The following is a 21,732-nucleotide window of genomic DNA, read 5'->3' as shown; positions in this document are numbered from 1 at the left end:
ATTCTGCACAACAAAACTATGGCTAGCCTGGTCACCTCCTTTTAACTTTGTTTTGTTTTTCAAGACAGGGTTTCACTGTGTAGCCCTGGCTAGCCTAGAACTCAAGCTGAAGACTAGGCTGCCTCGAACTCATAGATGTCTGTCTGCCTCTGACTTCCTAGTACTGGGATTAAAGGTGTGTGCCACCACCACCCGGCTTTAATGTAAGTTTTTATTAAATTTGTTCTTAGACACATAGACACAATGCATGCTGTCAATTCCTGTCCCCCACCTTGCCATTCCTGCCTTTCCTATAAATCTTTCTCTCTTACATTATTATCTACTTGTTTTGTAATCTACTGAGAATAAACAGGCATTTTAGTGACCACGGGTTTAGAGTTATCCTTTGGAACCTGGTGGGCTCAGCAGAGGACACACAGCTAAAGACAGTGATCTCTCCTCTCCCAAAATCTATCATTATCTAATCATTCTGAAGTAAAAGTAGGTCCCTGTGATATACTCTTGTTTTTGACAGATTGTTGAAATGGCCAGTCTTATGTGGGCTCAGTGCATGTAACTTCAATTGTGAGTTAACGCTTGAAGTATTTGTTAGCAATTTTATGTTTAGAATCCTATACGAACACTCTACTATCCCAACCTATGGGCACCCCAAATATGACTGGTGTTTGAAGTTGATAATTCTTACAAACAGGACTATACTAACTGTAGGCAGGGTCAGAATTAGTGCACATTGTTGGGTATCCTGTTGCTATGCTATTGGAGTGGAGAACCAGTGTGGGAATGCACATTTGATTGTAGGTAGGGAAAAAGCAAAGGTCAAATATTACAGTTTAAAGTGACACATTTGTGTGCCAAGTTGACAAGGGGTGGATTTGTGATGATTAATTTTGGTTATTAACTTGATTGAGTTAAATCCCCAGGAAGAGAGCTGGAGAGATGGCTCAGGGGGTAAGAGCATTGATTGCTCTTCCAGAGAACCTAAGTTCAATTCCTAGTACCCACATGACAGCTCATAACTGTCAGTAACTCCAGTCCCAGGGTATAACACACACACACATGGTGTGTAGACACATATGTAGGCAGAACAACTATTCACATAAAATAAATACAAAGGTTAAAGCTGGGCAGTGGTGGCATACGCCTTTAATCTCAGCACTCTGGAGGCAGGCAGAGGCAGGTGAGTTCCAGGACAGCAAGGGCTACACAGAGAAACTCTGTCTCAAAGAACCCCAAAATAAAATAAATAAATAAATAAAAATAAAGGTTAAATTTTTTTTAAAGAAATGCCTAAGGAATTAGTGAGGCTCAAATTTGGGTGTATCTATAAAGGTATTTCTGGAGAGGATTATATAACAGGAGGAGACCCACCCTGAAGGTAGGTGGTACCATTTCCTGGACTGGGGTCCCAGACTGAATAAATGAGGAAAAAAGGGGAAAACCAATGGACCATGACAATCGCCTTTCTCAGCTCCCTTATCCACCCAGACATAAGTAAGGTGCCACTGCCTTACCTTCCCCTCCTTGATAGACCATGAGCCAGAATAAACCCTTCCTTAAATTGCTTCTCAACAGTTATCTGCTCATAGCCTGGAGGAAGGTAACTAATATAGTAAGGGTCTTCAATACTACGTCTTAAGTTTCCCTGAAAGTATCTGTGCTTATTCTACAAATACCTTGCACTCCTTATAGACATACAGGACTACAGGCCTTCATCTACCTCAAATTACTATTCATTATATCACAATTAAATTTCATATGCCAAATGAACATATTGGCTTTGGATAAAGGATGACTCATACAGAAAATTTCTGGTATTATAAGAATTAATTTCCTGAATTATGACATTCAAACATTTCAACTATTGAACATCCAGAACACACTGTTTCCTGAGGGCTTCCACCCATAGTCCTTCTTCCCACAATCCTCTTGTTCTGGACCTTTATGATTTGTAGCCTCGTACTTCCTGCAAGGCTTTGCTCAAATGCTGCTTTCCCAGTAGCATCACAGTTAGAATTGCCACTCCATTCTACCTGCTCTCCTAATTCTTTTTACTTCTCTCAATAGGTTTTACTATGTTTTATTTTTACTTTTTAATTGTCTGTGCCTATCTGTGCCGGAATGAATGCGTCTATGCTAAAGAGTATGTCCCCTCCCTCAAGGCCTTGAGTTGTGCCAGGCATAGTCAAGGACATCCGCTGGATGAATATATGAGTAAATAGCAGAAGGGCCAAAATGAGTTAGTGCAGTCCTATTCAACCAGCTCCCCTGGCCTCCTAGCGGCCCATAAGGACACATGTCTCAATTCATACAGAATCACTTGTCAAGGAAATCACTGTACATAGTTTTTGATTATTGGTGGGGAGACTGGTAGTGGCAGCTGTGTCTTTCCTCATCTCCCTGGCAACAAGATCACCTTTCCATGCTGTTTGATTGCCCAAACCAGCCCCAGAGAGCAGCAGGCAGCTTCTGGAGATCTCTTTCATACCTGTTGTTGTCCACATAGCGGATGAGCATGGGGTAGAAGGCGTAGAGGTCCCTGCAGAGGACCGCAAATTCATCTAGGATGAGGAGCTCAGCCTCTTGGGTGTCCCCCTTGCCATCAGTCTTCAGCTGCTCCTCCTCCTGCACCGTCTTGACCGCCTTCTTCTTTAGCTTCTCCAGGGTGGGGATGAAGTGGCTTCTCAGCAGATCAGGCCTGGCTTTGCTGATGATTGGCTGTGCATACACTGAATTTGCAAACAAAACACCTTATTCCTTAATGTTGTGACCGTTAATAACAATGAAAGGTGAGGCTGAGGAATCCGTCAACCCAGGACAGCACCTGTGTCTAGCTCCCCCCTTTAATCCTTTTTATTTCCCTCTCATAAAAGTCCACAGTGGATGCTGGGATCTAGGACAGCTGCAGAAGGTCGAAACACTACTCAGCTCCTCCAGGCCACAGGAGCCCCTCCCCACATGGATTCCTCACCATCTGACAGTTGTCCATGTAGGTCTTGTTCCAACAGCTAGATTTTATGTCCCTGAAGGAAGCCTTTCATTCATAAAATTCAGTACCGTGCTGACCTGGGAGGGAGCATGGGGTGCATTCCTTCTATCGAGGTGATAGATATGTCAGTCACCCTGATCTGTGCACTGAAAGTCATGCTGTGCCACACATGTGTACAATTATTGTGTGTTAAAAACAAAATATATATGTATGCTTATATCGATGTATATACATGCTTTCTAATTATTTCATTTAAAAAAAAAATCAGCCCAAAGCACAATAGCCCAGTCAAGTTCTAAGTCCTCAGCACTGGCATCTTCTTTGGGCTTCAAGGGAGGGAGCTAAACATGGGTTTGGAAAGACTGGGGTATTGCTATAATTAAAGAAGCTGAACAAGGAATAAGAGGGACTACAATACTGGCCTTTTGTAAGAAGAAAGATAGAAACCCACACATCCTATCCTATTTCTTATATCCCCGTGACTAGATACTGATTATACTGTTATGAGGTAGGCCAGCTGAACTGAATAGTCTGAATATAAGAATCAGGGTAACTGCAGGAAAAAAGTGAAATGAAATGAAAGAATGCTGAATCATTGATGATGGACATTCAAATGTCCATTTTGACATTTCTTTAGCTTAGGGAAATTCAATTACGAAGAGCTACATTCCAGGGGCTTTTCTTTTTCATCTCATTTTTCTTTATGTTTTTGCTTTTCTAATAAAAGAGAAAGAGATAGCTTCAATCAGATGAGGCAAAGGTAGCTTTATGATGACCTAGATTAGCCAAGGAGTCCTGGCTTCTCAGGACTCTCCCAAGCATAGGACTGCTGGCGTACCTAATTGAGCTTGAAGTTACTACTTAAAACTTGGGCCAGTCACCAGGCCTCAAGAGGCCTCACTGAATGAGATCTGGTTTGCTGCAGAAGGGACAGTTTAAGTTCTTTTTCCATCAGTGCCCCTCAGAACAGTGACAGGTACTCTTGGGAGCAGCCTTCTCTCAACTCAGGTTCATAGATGAGAACCCATCAAATTGCCTTGTGATTGATTAACACCCTTTTTTGGGTAATTGGTAATAGGGGGCTGTCTACTCGGCTTATTATATGTCTACAGGGTCTGTGTTATCCAGCAATCAAAATAGTTATAATTTTAATCTCAGCTCATTTCTGAGGCAGAAAGGAGGTAGGAGTATTTCCCACTTCTTTTGGTAATATGTCTATTCATTTGACAGGTAAAGGCACTATGCAGTGTTGTGTTCCCTGTAGCCTAGCTTTGGCAAGTCATGGTTCCAGAGGTTGTTGTGGACTCCATGATCTAAACTGAAGCGGCATCAAAAACAACGATTTTCCACGTTGTTGAGTTCCCCAGACTCTAGTTTGACACACAGGATGCTAAATATTCATGGTTTCTTAACTGTGTGAAGTACACCATTTTCCAAAACTTTGCCTCTTTTGCTTGCTTCAAGAACAGAAAATTGGCTAATAACATTCATTAAGAGCCTACTGCATGCCAGAAGTTAAAGAGGAATACAAAGAGAGGGAAAAAAATCAACAAAACAAAGTGCTGCTATTATTAGCTACATTCAAGTCAGTCTTAGAAAGCACAAAGTGAAATGCAAATACTGAATGACATTGAGAAACTTAGTTCAGCCCTGATGGGACTGAGTTTTACATAAATGCCAAATGCAAAGGGTTACTTACCCATACATTATAGATAATTAGTAACAGAAGAGCCAGTGAGTTTCTTAAGCACCCCAAACAAATAAGGGAATGATTATCACAGTGGAGCATAGCTGATCTAAAGGGCTCCCTGAAGATTTGAAGGGTCTGGATTAGTAGGGGTGTAGGGTTGGGGTAAAGACTCGAGAAAAGTATGTCCATTTAGTTTCCCGTGTTGTTTTTGTTTGAGACAGGGTATTACTTGGCCCAGGCTGGCCTTGAATTCCCATGTAGCCAAGGCTGGCCTTGAACTTCTGATCATCCTACCTCTACCTCCTAAGTGTTCACATTACAGGGCTGTACCAACACAGATGGTTTATGCACTGCTGGGGATTGAACCTAGGGCTTCATACATGCTAAGCAAGTACTCCACAAAACATGTTACATCCCCAGTCCTGAGAATGCTGTTAAGCAAATGGGAGGTAGATGATTTAAAAAACACAACAGAACTTGCTCAAAATAATCACAGAACTAACAAGAGTTAAAAAGAGAATCTGGCTGCTTTAACTCCAGGGTCAAAGACTGAGAGAAAGGACATTGGTACCTGCGATACGCTTCATCCAGGAGGCCTCATCAATGCCTAGGTTGTTGTTGATGATTTTCAGGATGTTGCCCAGGATGAGGCTGAGGTGTTCGGAGGTGACCTTGGTGCAGCAGGGCCCTGTGCTGGGGGTCAGGTTCTCAGGTCCCCGCTCCCACCAGTAAGACAGGTAGTTGCAGAGCATGGGTAAGATCACTTCAATGACATGGGGCATCTCTGTATAGCGGGCACCTGACTCGGCCAACCTATTGATTTCCTTCATCAGGCCTTCCAGCTGGGGGATATCAGGACACATCTCCTCCACCTTGTCTGGCATCCCCAGAACTGACCAAGAGAGTACAGGAAGAAGAAAGGCACAGTGATTCAAAGGCACAGTGATGGGGCGTACACTTCTTTTGGTCTTAGACATAAATTTCCACTGCAGAGCCTTAAAGGAATGAACTTGAATGACAGCAGCCTCAGGACTTGGGTTGTTTGTGTGCAGACTTGAAGCTTCCAGGGGCATTTTCCTAAATGTCACACTGAAGTTAAAAATGTATAGTTAAACAAGCACCATGGAGACACTGCTGAGGGATAGTGCAAAAGACAACTTTGTGGCACACAGATTCTTGGCTATTCCCTTGGCTTGCCTATTGGACCTTGGTGTGTCCTGTGCAATAAAGGTAGTGTCAGGGGAAAAATAACTCCTTAATGTTCAGGTGCTGAATTATAGTTTGTTCACCTAGATGATTTCTGCACTGCCATAAAAGGATAAGGCAAACATTCCGTCAAACACTTCTGCGGCTAATACTTAGCATCTAGTTGAAAATACACTGAGGGGAAAAAAAAATCATGGATTGATTTTCTGCCTTTACAACAGAAATGATCAATAACCTCAGGAGACTTAATTGACTTCCTGTCAGTCATTCACTTTGTTGTTTAAGAAAGCATATTTACAGGGACTAGTGACTTAACCCCCTTTTCTCCATCTCCAATGACTGAGGTCAATTCACAGGATAAGAACAGCCAGGATGAAATGAAACTAGATTTCAACATTATACCAGAGAGGATTAGGAGATTATTATTTAAAAAAATAGAAACAACAAAAAAGGATTATTTGTCCTGTTCCCTTTAAGGTAAGGAATACTTTCCCCTGCAAGATAGGTAGAAGACAGTAAGTGTCTTGAGGTTGTTAACGAAGCCCTGATAACAGAACAGTCAGGCAGACCATTGGGATAGAATAGAGGACCCAGGAATAAATTCATGCAGTTATAGTCATCTACATTTTTACAAACCTGTCAAAAAACATACCTCGGAGAAAAGGCAGCCTCTTTAGCAAAAGGTGCTAGAAAACTAATTTTCCACATGTAGAAGAATGAAACTAAATTTATATCGGTGGTGATTTCAGTGACAAATATCTCCTGTAGGCTTAGGTATGTGAACACTGGGTCCCTGATTGGTGGGATTTGAGGATTTAAAGCCTTTCTCTACTTCCTACTTGTTCTCTCTTCTTCCTTTATGCAAATAAAATTTAACCAGCAGCTTCTTGCTCCTGCTGGCAGGCCATGCTTTCTTTCCCTGACACCATGACTCTAGCCCTCTGCAGTCATAAACCAAAGTAAACAATCTATCTGTTGTTTTTGGTCATTATAAGTGACCAATACAAACTCTCTAATCCCTGTAGAAAAGTCAATTCTAAATGGATTAAAGACTGTAATGTCACCTATGGTCCACTGCAATGCTGGTTGTTGCTAAAGGATGCACCTGTCTTGTATTTTGCAGCAGAAAACGTGGACAACAACCTTGAATCTTGGGAGACCCTGACAAACAAGTTAATTTTACATAAACACCTTCAAAGTAAACCGTTAAGAGCTGAGAAGTCAAATTTCCCAGCAGGAGCTCCATATACAGAACAATGCCAGCTGCCACAGAGGCAACTGACACACTTATTTGCCGTTACAATTTTAAATGAGAAGGTTCATGTGCTATGTTTAAAAGTCACACAGATACTACACCACCACAGGCACTTCTTTCTCCGTGTAAGAGCACGTAGTTGACTCCATCTTAGGCTTAAAAGTCCTCTTTTTTTTTTTTTTTTTTTTTTTTTTCTCGAGACAGGGTTTCTCTGTGGCTTTGGAGCCTATCCTGGAACTAGCTTTTGTAGACCAGGCTGGTCTCGAACTCACAGAGATCCACCTGCCTCTGCCTCCCCAGTGCTGGAATTAAAGGCGTGAGCCACCAATGCCCGGCTATCTTATAGTAAAGACAAACTAGTTTCATTTATATTTATGATTAGACCTCTGTTTTTCAAGGATTGCTTATATCCTATCTGTAACCTTAACTACAAATGGTTCTGTACTGCCTGTTCCAGGAATGGCAATCATATCTTTGTTTCAAAAAGTTGTTTATAACCATCTTGCAAACCTGCCTTTGTGTCAAAAGGTTAGATGGCCACCTATGACTATCTTGCTATCTTGCCTGTTGTTACCACTACCTTGTTATGCCCACCTTGCAACCATATCTTTGTTTTAGGCGGTGGTTAGGACTAATTTGTTATGCTTATGTTCTGCTCCTATAACCTCACCAAACCCTCCATTTAGAACCCCCCTATCCTTGACCTATAAAAGCCTTGTCTTCCTCATATCCAAGCTGACCTCTCAACCCCTGCCTTAAGGGGAGGCAGCCTGCGTACAAATAAAAAGAATCCCAATTTAATTAATTAATTAATTGCTTTTTAAAATTAATTTGGCCATGATGATTTGGATTGGTGGTCTTTTTCCTTCCATCTTTGGTATTAACATTTGGTGCATTGGAGTCATGATAATGACCTTTAGAAATTATTTATATGCACAATAATGGAAGCAACATTTATGATTCAGAAGGTGTTTTGTGCTCCAAATGCCACACGATAAACTCAGCGAACTCTGATGAATTAGCTCTCTGAAGTCAGCCTCAAATGAGTGCTGTTAGCAGCAGACACAAGAGTGCTAGTAAAGTCATTAGAGCATGCTGACCTTCTAGTTTCTAGATAGTGGTTCTCATGGTGGGGTTCACTCAACTAACCCATAAGAGATGTAGGACCTCAGGCCCTCCTCTAAGTCTACTGAGTTAGAAACATCAGCCACAGTGGGAGGGCTGGTGATCTTTTCTTTTTTAATTAATTTTATTTAAATTAAAAAATCTTATTTTACATACCAATCTCAGTTTTCTCTTCCTCCTGTCCTCCCTTTCCCACCACCATCTCCCCATCCACTCCTCAGGGAGGGTGAGGCCTCCCATGGGGATCATCAAAGTTTGTCTCATCATTTGGGGCAGGACCAAGGCTCTCCCCCATGTATTTAGACTGAGAGAGTATCCCTCCATAGGGAATGGGCTCCAAAAGCCCTTTCATGAACTAGGGATAAATATTGGTTCCACCATCAGAGGCCCCATGGACTGCCCAAGCCCACCCACTGACACCCATATTCAGGGGGCCTACTTTAGTCTTATGCAGGTTCCCCAGTTGTCAGTCTGGAGTCCACAAGCTCCCACTTGCTCAGGGCAGCTGTTTCTGGGTTTCCCCAGCATGGTCTTGATCCCTTTGCTCATCACTCCTCCCTCTCTATAACTGAATTCCAGGAGTTTGGCTCAGTGCTCAGCTGTGGATCTCTGCTTCTGCTTCCATCAGCTACTGGATGAAGGCTTTGTGATGGCATTTAAGGTATCTTTAACACAGTTATTCTGACACCCCACTGGGTAAGATTCTAGAGTACTGTCATGTTCTCCTAGCAGCCCTTCACCCAAAGAGCACTGCCCCTTTGCAAGATAGGGTGATGGCTTATGCTGGAATTGGATCTCTTTTCTTGGTGGCTGATTATTCCAACAGGGTGTGGAAGGTTAGCAAGGTGTATGGTGACAGGATGTTTCTGTCAACTCAATACTCTGTTTAACAGGCTATGTCCATGTCACTAAGGATTTCTGCCATTTTGAATAAATGTCACAAAACAGTATTAAACTTTTTCTTGGGCTTATCTTAACTTTGGATAAGAAAATGCTACAGGTTTCTTAGACTACTGGGCTTTTAAAATAATTAACTCTACTGGCACAACACCAATTATCAATTAATTGAGATATCCACTTGACAGAAGGCTTGATACTATAAATCAGTTCATTCACTTTAAAAACATGCCATTATTTGTTACCTTAAACATTCTTTCCCCTTCTTTGCTTCTTAGGCTACCTATTTTGTAATAAATGAAGTCTCTTATCTTATGATCCATTAAGCTATCATTCATTCTCCAGCTAATTCTGTATATCCCAAAATGCATACTGATGCACATATGATTTTTACAATAGATTGTTTTTGCTTATTTAAACCAATGGTGAAAAGCAAACTTGGATGTCAAGTCTCACAGTATGTTTGTTACTGGTGGAGAAAGGTATTAGGTGCAAGGGAACTCCCAATCCCCCTAAAAGGCAATGATGTTCCCAAATGACAGTCTGGGCTTAACTCAGGCTGGACATGCTTACATGTAGCATTCCTCTGAAACCTGTGAAACAGGCTTCTGTCTGCCAGAAAGCAGCTTCCCTTATCTCCCCTTGCCTCTGGTGAATGGGACATCTGGTTCTCTATTGGTAAATACCTGTGGCATATATCAAAGCCCATGCTAACTTCCAGTCTCCACTGTTATTCTAGCTCAGCAGAATTATTAGTGGTCTTACCTAAATTGTCCTGGGGACCCTTTCTGGGGGCAGGGTGTTCTTAGTATGTGAAATAAGAAGCAAGAGGGAATAAAGCTTCGGTGCTTTAGCACTCTACATTCTGTGTTAGGACAATGGTGACAAGATGTGATTAGGACCTCATGACAGTTTGAGAAATAATGTTTGAAGATAAATGGAATTGATATGGAGTGTAGCCATTCATGTGTACTATATATCCATAATTTAAGAAAATCTTGGCTCAAGATAGGATGGATTCTAATTTAAAATGGTTTACTATGTATCCTTCTTTCTCTTAATACCGACTAGGTCTATAACTTGGCAGTTTGGGCTTCAGATTTCATCAAATTATCATAGTTCTATTGGAACCCAAGATTTATTAGAGATATCTATGGAAGATTTTCTATTCTAGCCTCTCTTCTTGTGACAGGGCAAGATAGTACAGGGATTTCTCCATCTTGTATTTGTGCTGAGGCCATTTCAGGTTTAACTGGCATTTGATCTTCTTGGTGGAGAATCCTATGGAAAATTACACAGCTATATTGTGGGAATCTGAGGTCAAGATAGCACAAGTTACTTGCCTTCTATTCAACTGTTTGCTTGTGCAAACCTCCCTCTCCAGCTAACCACTTATTTTATCTTCTGTTAAACTGCTCGCTTGCACAAAACCTCCCCCTGCACCTGCCAGCAAGATACCAGGATGTGGTTTTTGCTTTTATTAAACCCCTTACTTTAAACAGTTGGCACTACACTTGGGTCCTGATTACCTGAGTGCAGTCCCAGCAAGCTAGAATAAAGAATTTGAATTGGCTATAAAGTGTGTCTGAGTGGTCATCTCTTGTGGGCTCCCCATAACAATATTTAACTAATAGCACACTGAATCCAAATAGAATTCTTTTCACTCTCCAGGAGGATTACAATTTTATTTGGATTTTAGCTTTAATGATTATTGGTTGTTTTCCAATAAATCTTTATTTATCAAAAATAGGCTGTGGGTCAGATTTGGCCTATGCACATAATTTACCAATCTCTGTTATAGAGCTTAGTGCATGTCAATGTTGCTGCTAACAAAGCTTCTTACTTGTTTAACTACAGTTCCTTCTGGTGTTATTCAATGTCTTATTTTCCATGATGGTAGAGAATGTGTGTTCAGTATCCTTTGAAGCATAGCCTCCTGTTGAAGAGCATACTTAGTTATTAGTATGCATATGCCCTGTTGTGATGCCCTTCTGAATAAAACCTACTAAAAGGTAGTCATATTCCCAGGTACAGATCAGAAATAGAGACCTGGGGCAGACAAAAGACCTCATGGTCTTGAGATGGCAGGACATTAGAATCTAACCAGACTGTCTCCTCATTGTATGAAAGAGCTATCAAAAGTCTAATGAACAAAAACGTCTCATTCAAGCTCATTTCTCCAACAAGACAGAGACATAACCATAACCTGTCCCCTAACTCTGACCCACTACCTACTTTCACATTGTGATGATTAACTCTGTCAACTTGATGGGACTTAGAATCACCTGTAAGTTCACCTGTGAAGGCATCACCAGAAAAGTTTTGCTGAGGAGGGAAGCCCTACTCTGAATGTGGGCAACACCATTCCATGGGCTGAGGTCTCAGGGTGAATAAAAGGAGAAAGTGTGTGGTGGCACATGTCTTTAATCCCAGCACTTGGGAGGCAGAGGCAGGCAGATCTTTGTGAGTTCAAGGCCAGTCTGGTCTACAGTGCTAGTACCAGGACAGCCAGGGCTATATAGTGAAACCCTGTCTCAAAAAACAAAGACAAAAGTGAATGGAGCGTCTCTCCTCTTTCTCACTGTGGACACACTGTGCCTAGCAGCCTCATACCTTCCCCTCCATGCCTTCTCTGCCTAGAAGGACCTTATTCCTTAAACCACAAGCCACAATAAAATGCCTTTCCTTGTGGTGTTTTATCTGGTACAAGAAAAGTAGCTAATAGTACACCATGTAAACTGCAGGGCTGATGTTCCATCGCCACCACCTTCCTGCCTATTCCCTGGGTTAATGATCTCTGTGAGAAGATACTTACTAGACCGCTCCCTGGGAGTCTTGGTGTTGAAGACTGAGAGGGGATTATAGCGGTTAAGGCTGGGTTCCAGAAATGCCACTGGGATGGCAGCTGCCAGAGAAGCCAGACATTCTCCAAGAGCGGGACGTTGCCTAGAGACAAAGAAGTCCATTTAGAAATGATGCCATCTATATGCTGACTCCACACACCAGTTAGGTCCCCTTCTCAAGTTGTTTCACACCACTTTCCTATGCTTTTAATGTACTGGACATCTTGAGGCACAATAAAGCTGCATGCACTTTCTCTCCCCATCTTTATCCAGATACTAATGGTTTAGACTGAGATCATTGCTTTGAACCTAATTTGTAGATGATATAATGATATACTGTGGGGGCTGTTACAGAACCATCATGGAAATAACAGCCCGAAGGGGAAGGGGCACTTGGGACCAACAGTCAATGCCCTACTACCAAAATTCTGTGGAACATGTTGTCAGTTGTAGGATTCCCTTCAGTTCCCAACCTGTACCCAAGACTGTGTGTTAGTTACCCCTCACTGTGACAAGAACCAACAATTTCAACAGTCACTAAGAAGCTGGGATGTCAAAAGCATAGATTCTCTGAAAGTAGAGAACAAGGATTTATAGAGGTGGTAGCATTTTTTCACACAAGAGTCAGCCATGTTGGTGTCTTCTAGGTGGTGAAAGTCCTTTCTCGCTGATATAGACCAAAGACAGAGTATGTGTTCTATATAGAACCCTGAAGCAGCACAGTTTAAAAAGTCAGATCTTTACAAACAAATCATAAGGATTGGCTTCAATCCGAAGCTTTGTTAGAGAAAGAATTGCATTTGAGTTGAATTTTAAAATGTAATGCTAACTCTTTCTAAATACAATGATAAGGATAAGGCCCTTGGAATAGACTTAGAATCTGCAGGGCAGCCCGAGGGAGCACAGTGGCTGTGCAGCCAGCACGCAATGGCTCTGCTCAAGATGCAAGACTAATGAGTTGACTAGAGAGGGGAGAAAGGGAGAGGGTGGCTGAATCGGCTTAAAGCTTTGGATTCATTGGAAAAACCCACTCAGGCTTCACTCAGTTACCAAACTGATTTAAAAATTAATCTTTTAAATCACTCTAAAAAATGACTAATAGAGCCAGGCAGTTAGTGGTGCATGCCTTTATTCCTAGCACCCGGAAGGCAGAGGCAGGCAGAGAAACCCTGTCTCGAAAAACAAAACAAACAAACAACAACAACAACAACAACAACAACAAAAACCCAAACAAAACAAAAAAACCCAAAACAAAAAAAACCAAACAAAACAACCCCCCCAAAAAAACCTAATAGATGCAATTTTTATCCTTTATCATCTTAGGCTTGTGATGGGGGAAGGCCTTCTGTGTATATGTTTGTCTTATTGGTTGATAAAGCACTGTTGGCCAATAAGGAAGCAAGATAGTTAGGACTAGGAGAGAAGGCGGATTCTGGGAAATGTAGAGAGGAGAGTCTCAATGTGATCCCAGGAAGAGAAGATGCAGGTCACTGGTGTCCTCAATAAGTCTTTATAAAATATATAGATTAGTGGTTATGGTTGATACTTAAGACAGAGCTAACAAATAAGAAATCTTAGTCATTGGCCAGCAGTATTGTCACTAAGATAAGACTGTGCGTTATCTGGGGGCCCTAACGTGCAGGCAGAACTCAGGCGGCTGGTGGAAAGAATTATCATTACAGGCTTGGCTTTTAAGAAATGGACCTCTTATTTACTATGACGTATGTAGGAAGATATCTTTCAAATTATCCCCAAAGGGCAGGTCCTTAGTCAGACCATCATCCCCTAGCTGATGGCACATCTTTGTCCTCCAGGGAAAGCTTTGGCTATCAGAATCCTATGACCCCTCCCCCTGATCCAGTAGGCTTCACAGACAGAGCAGTGCCCTTGGGACAAACCAAGACCCTGAGCTGTGTACCAATGCTGCCAGAGTCTCCTCTGGAGATATGCAAGTGTAAAGAGGGAGAGGTGTGTAAACTGCTGAGACCAAGACCCACTTCTGAGCCTCCTCTAACCAGGCCCATTTCTCTTAACTGTCTTCCTCATCACCCCATCTTTCTTATTTGCATTTTTGGCCAAGTTAAAGAGGACAGACCAGCCTGAGGAGAAGAGCATCACATCGCTTTAACTTCAGATCTGAAATGGCCAGTACCCTCAGAGGACAGGGATGAGGGTCCACAAAGGGTCATTTCACAGTGTGTTCCAGCAGAGTAGTCAGTAAGACGTTACAGGATGTCTCTACTGCATGGCTTTTAAAGAAGAGAATGAGAAAGCATGATGGGGAAAGGGGAAAGGGATGTCATGGGGGGAAGCACAGGTGGAAGAGAATCTGGGAGACACTCAGGTGTGAAGTGGGATCAGGTGGGATCCCAAGTTTGAGTGTAAATTTCAGTTGGCACTGGGAAGTGGGGCCACACTGATGGCTTCTTCCACTTGTTCTGTGTTTTTACGGCAACTGAAGTTATGAGCTCATGATTGTGGGTGTTTGGAAAGTTAGGCGGCTATAAAGGCAAGCCTTGTGCAGAGAAAAGAGTTGAGAAGTCCCAGTTGTGCAGGGCTGCAGTGACAGGGACATGGCCCTGTCTTCTCTGATATTAATTACTGAACAATCTGAGTCACACCAACTTCTCAACAGGGCATACTCTAGGCAGGAACACATGCGGATGCTAATTAGCTGCTCAGCCAAGAGAGATAAACAACAGCTCTCCTGGCCCAGCTGCTAACACAATAAAACCCAGAAGTCTGACAATTAATACTTCTGGCTGTGAAATGCCAGAGAGAATGACCTGGGGCCTCCAAGACCATGGAGTGATGGAGCTAGACACAGGCTTCTTCAGTCATTAGTGCCCCCAGGGGGCAATGTAGCTGTGGGCAAAGCTTCCAGGCTGGGTATGAGTTGCATGGTAGCTCCATAGCAACCATTAAAAAAAAAAAAAAAAAGGAAGGAAAAGAAAAGAAAAAAGTACTTTCAGTTTATCATTGGAAATTACTTGTTTTTCTTTAATTTTTACTGCCAAGTAGAATATTTTTCACAGGAAAGGTAAGTCAAGGGTGATTTATTAGAGAGGTTTCAGTATGTATTTTAGTATATTACTTCCCAGTTTTCCAATTATGAGGATTTCTTTGTCAATATTTTAATTTTATTTAAAGGCTGTAGTGACAGTGAGTCTCTCAAATGCCTATTGTCAGGACACAGACAAAGACAAAGAAATTACAATATAGTAATAATACTATGGTGGTTTGATTGAAATAGCCCCTATAAGCTCATAGGGAGTGACACTATTAGGAGGAATGGCCTTTTTGGAATCGGTGTGACCTTGTTGGGGCAAGTATGTCACTGGAGGTAGGCTTTGGAGTTTCAGAAGCCCAAGCTGGGCTCAGTGTCACTCTCTCTTGCCATGGTCTGTGGAAACAGATTCAGAATTCTCAGCTACTTCTCCAGCAACATGTCTACCTTTGTGCCATGCTTCCTGCCATGATGACAATGAACCAAACCTCTGAAGAGTAAGCCAAGCCCCAATTAAATGCTTTCCTTTATAAGAGTTTCCATAGCTTCTCTTCACAACAGTCGAAACACTAAGACAAGTAACTTATATACATATACTCTTCATGATTTAAAGTTCTATCATGTATACTCCCAATAATACTATGGAAAGGGGCAGAGAAAATACAGCAGGGGTGGTGGCTCGGTCTTAAATGGTAATATTAATAATAAACTTAGTGGTTTAGATATGTGTGATGTCAAATCAGAAATGATTGGTCAATGGAAGTCAGGAGGGTGGACAGAACAAGTATTTAAAATGTGAAGGGGGGAGGGAACACAGTTTCCATTAAAAATAAAACTGAGATTGAAAGTAATGAAATGAAGTACCAAACTTGGTTTTCTGGAAAGTCTTCCCTGAAACCTTTAAATCCATTAAAAAAAAAAGTCTCAATATTAGAGAATGCAATAATTTTGTATGATCAAATAAACAAAGCCCTTGCTTACCCTTTGAAATTTGATGTCCGAAAACTTCACAGACTAATGTAATTCTCTATATTACTTTAACTAGAAAGTATTCTGAAAGAAACATCTTCATTCTGTCTTATGACTTTTTCTTTTTCACAATCAATCCTATCACTAAGGTGATTAGAATCTTCTCTAACCACAAGGTACATCCCAGGTACAGATGGTCTTTTGTCAAGAAAAGTTTAGTTAAAGGTGGTTAGTCCAAAGGAAACTCCATTTCCTGAATTCTGGTGCTGAGACAAAAGCCAGCCTCAGGAATTGGGAAGCTGGTTCCACTCTAGCAAAAGGAGCCGTTTCCCTTATTGCTGGTAGTAAGTAAGGAAAATGACTATCTTGGCTTCCTCGGTATCACAAGTACACTTAAGACATTTCAAATTCCATGTCACCATCCTGACTCTTTGTAGCTCTTCTCACTTCCTCCCCTATTCTGAACTTCTCTGGATCAAGGCCTTCCCTCCCCCAGTAACATCCTTTTTTATAACCCTGCTATTTTGGCTATGTTCTGTCTTTTTCCCTCACTCTTCGTCTTCCTCTCTTGCTCTCCCTCTTTTTGAGTTTCTCTCCCTGTCTCTGTGTTTTGCTCCTGCTTCTCCATGGCCAGCTCCAGTCTGCGGGCCATGGTTAGTCTACTACTTTCACTATCTTCTCTGGACTCTTCCAGATACCTCTGGATGTTCTTTTTCTCATATGTACGTGAAAAACCTACACCTTAACCATAACCATGGAACAGTCATGACATCAGTTTATACAAGGTAGTAGAGTAATGCTGGTTTTAAATACACGTTTCTCCTAAAACTCAAAATTTAGGAAAGAAATTGAAAAGAAGTCTGGATCTATGCTGAATTATAATATGTATCATAACCCCAAACCATAAAGTAACAACCAAATCAAGTAAGAATGCAGGAATTAAAACGTATTTTCCAGATGGGGCCTCAGAGATGACATCAGTTAAGAGCACTGGCTGCTCTTTGAGAGGATCTGGATTTGATTCTCGGCATGAACATGGCAGCTGATAATCATTTGTAATTCAAGTTCTAGAGCATCTGACATCTTCTTCTGACCTCCTGTGGTACCAGGCATGTACATGGTACACAGACATACATTCAGACAACACTCATATGTATGAAGTAAGCTAATAAAAAAAACAACTACAATAATAAAACCCCCAAATCCATACTCTCCAGAATTAGAAGAGTGTGAGGAAGGCTTTGGAGGTAAATACAGGAGTTAGGTGCTTGAAATAGTGAGCAGTCAGGGTATGTGAAGGCCATGGAAGACCTGGTGGACAATATGTACATGGGGAGCTTCCATCTTGCAAGTAAGAGATGGGGCTGAGAATGATATGTGCTTGCTATTCCTGTCACCCATACTCCCAGCCTGGAGAAACTACAGGAGGTACAGTGGCATGGATGGATGAGAAGGAACTTGTCTTATAGCTGTAGTTCTAAGTTCTCCAAAGGATGAGCATACATTAAACCTCTCAGAAAAAAACAAAACAAAACAAAACAAAACAAAACAAAAACGAATTTAGTGTGCATAGTTTCACCCACTTTTCACCTGGCTTAGCCATTTACTGGTTAGGGGTAGACATCAGAGCCCCAGGAAGGGGGTCAGCCCTATACCAGCTTCTCAGTTTTGAAGCTCCTGCTGTTTTCTCCCAGTTCACTCTCCTCTATTTTAACACACACACACACACACACACACACACACACACACACACACACACACACATACCCCTCTCTTCTCTCTTCTTGAGAGTTAGCAATATTTCTATCAGCCAGAAAAAAGAAAAAAAGGATGACAAACAGAAATTTATCCAGAAAAAAAAACAGAATATATATTCCCTATACACTCACAGAAAACACAGAAAATCAAAAAGAAAACACAGAGGAAGTTTTAGAAAAAAAATCATACAATGCAAAACAGAAAACAATAAATGGCTAAAGTTTCTAGAAAGAAATCAGGTGTGAAAGGAACAAGCCAAACTTACATAGAATTACTATCCCTGAACAAAAGTTAGGAAAAACCCACACCAATGACTGTGCTGCAATTTAGATTTGGAATGTCCTCAAAAGGTTCTCGAATTAGAGGTTCAGACCTTAGCTACTTGAAGGCAGTAGAATTTTTTAGAGACAGGGCTACACTCATCATCAGAAGGTTTCATCCAGTAACTGATGACGACAGCATATGAGGAGACCCAGAGCCAAGCACTAGGTAGAGCTCAGGGAATCCCACAGAAGAGTGGGAAGAAGGATTGTAGAAGAGGTCAATGACACCCGGAGAACACAGCTCACAGAAACAACTAAGCAGGGCTCATAGAGACTGATGCAACAATCATGAAGCCTGTATAGTCTGAGCTATATCATCTGAATATATGCTATGGTTGGTGTAGTTTGGTGTTGTGGGACTCCTAACAGTAGGAGTGTGGGTTGTCTATGACTCCTTTGCCTGCTCTTGGGACCCTTTTCCTCCTACTGGGTTGTTTCATCCAGCTTTTATTTGTTTTATTTTATTTATTTATTTTATGGTTTGTGCTAGCTTTCTGTTATATAATAAAATGCTAGAAACAAACAACTTAACTTTGCCTCAGAGTTGTAAAATAAATAAAACAACACCTGAATTGAAGAGTAAAGTGGGGTGGGTGAAATAGAATAGTCAGTCCTGGGATGCAGCATGGATGGGGAAGTGAATGAGCTTTAACTTTAACAGAACTTATGAACAACCGATTCCCTTCTCTCCTTTGTGAGTCATGGGGGAGTGGACTCGTCTTCTACATGAATATGAGAGAACACGATGATTGCAAAGGCTGTATGCCCCAGAATGGATGTGATAAAGTATCTAGAGACTCCAGAATGTCTCAGAGATCTTATGGAAGTGACTACCCATGATGACTCTAGATTTTCAAAAGATAAATCTAAATTCAAGAAAATTAAGAACAGGGAATTATTGGTTCAAAAGTGTAGATGATGTGCTAAATGACTCAGGTACAAATTAAAGTAAGTAGGTCAGGGAATATTAGCACTAAAATATCATAAATGCTACAATGAATTTTATAGCAAAAAAATATGAGACAGGAAGCAGGTAGGTATTTCAGTGTATATAATTTGTTCATCTTTTAAAGTATAAACTTAATAGATATAGTATAATAAATGGTTACATTTTTAGAAATATGAATTATAGGATAAAGAAATCAAGTGTTTAATCTTTATCCAATATGACAAAGCTATAAAGCTCTATGTATATTATGATCTTGTATGTCTGAAAATGTATATACAGAGAAATTATCCGGACTGGGGCATACCCTACTGGGACTAGTGGCTTCTTTGGGAAAGGGACCTGGATGGGATGTTGCACAAGGTAATAAAACGGTACACTTTAACTTGACATACTTCTGTACTATTGGGTTTTGTTTTGTGAATTACCATGCCTTTCACAATTAAAACTAAGCAAATAGACAAAACCGATTAACTGACAGTAGCACACTTCTAGGATTCTAAGTCTCTAGTTTCTCAGTTGTTGGATCTCTTTAATTTAATTCTGGCTAGCTAGTCCTTGGCAGATGTAGAACAAAAAATGCAAACACCAACATCCCCAGTTTTGTAGTTGAGCAATAACTCTGCAATGAAAGTACAAAAAACTATGCAGGAACAAGTCTTTCTGGCCTGGCATTTTAGCATTGACCTTTTGTTTACTGTTTTTCAAAATAAGAATGTAGAAACTATATAAAAATTTATCTAAGATTCCTTGCTGTGCATGTGTGCACTCTCCTCTCTCCTCTCCTCCCTCTCCCTCTCTTCCCCCTCCCCCTCTCATTGAGATATATCTCCTAAGTGAAATTCTGTGTTAATTGGGAAAATAATTTTTATTAATTCTATTGGTTAAAAATACATGTTTAAATTTTTTGTCTCAGGGCTGAAGAGACAGTTCAGTAGTCAAGAGTGCTGGCTGCTCTACTATAGGACCTGGGTTTGTTTCCAGCCACCACATGGTGGCTCACAAGCATCTGTAGTCCCATTTCTTGGGATTCAATAAGCTTGGAGGTAGTGGCACGCATTTAATTACAGCACAGCATGCAGGAGGCTGAGACAGTTGAATCTCTTGAGGTGAAGCCTGGACTACAGAGCGAGTTCCAGGACAGCCAGGAGGACAACACAGAGGAACCCTGTCGAAACACACAGACATACACACACACACACACACAACAAAAACAAAAAAACCCATTCTCCCTATTTTATGGAAAGCCAGACAAATGTAAAGAAATAGTTATAAAGCAAAATTAAACATCAGTTCTTTAACTAGTTTCTTGAACCCAGGAAGCTGTGGTTGTGATAAAATAGACTTGTTTTCAATCCATTCCTAAGCCAGATTTCAATCTACTAGTTCAGTTGTTAAGTTTTTTTCCCCCCAGAGTCAGGTTTCTCTGTGTAGACCAGGCTGGCCTTGAACTCACAGGGATCCACCTGCTTCTGCCTCCTGAGTGCTGGGATTAAAGGCGTGTGCCACCACTGCCCAGCTATTTTTGAATTATTATAGGAAATGAATTGTCATTTTGCTTAACACCATTTTAGCATATGTGTGTTTCATTATGAAATGAGGGTTATATTTTAGGGTAGCAATACAAGCTTCATTTATAGGTTCATAATAAATAGATTCCAAAGAGTGTTCAGATTAAGTTACCCAAAAACAGATCAAATTCTTTCAGGTTTGGTTATCTGAAAGGGGAAAAGGAGTCAGTCCTTCAAGGATAAAGCCAAGTCCAGATCTTTTTCCGATTTTTACCTCTGGATTTAAATAGAACAATGCAATACATGGTGTCTGACTCTGAAACATTATGGGGCGCTAAAGCTTCCATTGCCGCAGCAGATTATAGAGGCAAAACTTAAACTTAAAATCTCTACAAGAAAGCTTGTTCAGATTCAAGATTATCAAATAGCTTTTTCTGGTGTTGAGGTGTGCATTGCTTAAAGCTGTGGCTAATCTGACAGTTGAGAATGGCATACATCCCAGGGTGTATCACAGAGACTCATTAAGCACTAAAGCAACTGCCTTAGGTCCCCAAGTGTCTCAGCAAGCTGTAACCACAGGAACTCTGAAGGCTGTGATAATGAAGCTATTCAGAGGTCGTGATAATGAAGGAGACACACCTTCAACATTTTGGGGCTACCAGCACATGGTTTTGCAGGTTTTATAGCTCTTGTAGCCATATATATTCAGTAGCTTTCTCCACAGAAGCCTTTGATCTAACTAACCTCATTGTTTCTTTACATTGCTACAAATTTTCATAACTCAACTGTAAAGCCATTACTTCTCATCAGTGAATGTTTAGGTCTTGCTAGACTGAAAAACAGATGTTAAATGGATTTTTGAAAAATTTTAATATAAGGTGTATGGAAAATAAATGTTAACATAATATTTTATTACTCTGTAAAAATTTTATATGTTCATTCATTATTTCTCTCCTCCCTTTCTTCCTCCTAAACTCTTCTGTATACCCCTCCTTCCATATGCCCTCTTTCAAATTCATGAAGTCTTTTTTTATTAATTGTTGTTATACGTGTGTGTGTGTGTGTGTGTGTGTTCTTAAACATAAATACAACCTCTCAGTTCTCAGTCTGCATAATGTTACTTGTATATGTTTTCAGGGCTGACCATTTGGTATAGGTTTGCTCTTCCCAGGGAAGACTATTTCTCCTGTTCCTGGCATTCCTTGGCTACCTGTAG

General features: G+C 41.0%; 1 protein-coding gene across 1 annotated transcript in view; it reads right to left on the bottom strand.

Annotated features, from left to right (window-relative positions):
• Positions 1-21,732, bottom strand: part of Ryr3 (ryanodine receptor 3) — a 465,461-nt gene that overhangs the window by 69,690 nt on the left and 374,039 nt on the right. The window contains 3 exon segments of the mRNA XM_035447052.1: positions 2,486-2,726; positions 5,248-5,568; positions 11,975-12,105. Coding sequence (XP_035302943.1) covers positions 2,486-2,726; positions 5,248-5,568; positions 11,975-12,105 — 693 coding nt within the window.

Source organism: Cricetulus griseus, chromosome 6 (genome assembly GCF_003668045.3).
Source record: "Cricetulus griseus strain 17A/GY chromosome 6, alternate assembly CriGri-PICRH-1.0, whole genome shotgun sequence".
In the NCBI taxonomy this organism is placed as follows: domain Eukaryota; kingdom Metazoa; phylum Chordata; class Mammalia; order Rodentia; family Cricetidae; genus Cricetulus; species Cricetulus griseus.
This window is presented reverse-complemented; position numbering and strand designations above follow the sequence as displayed.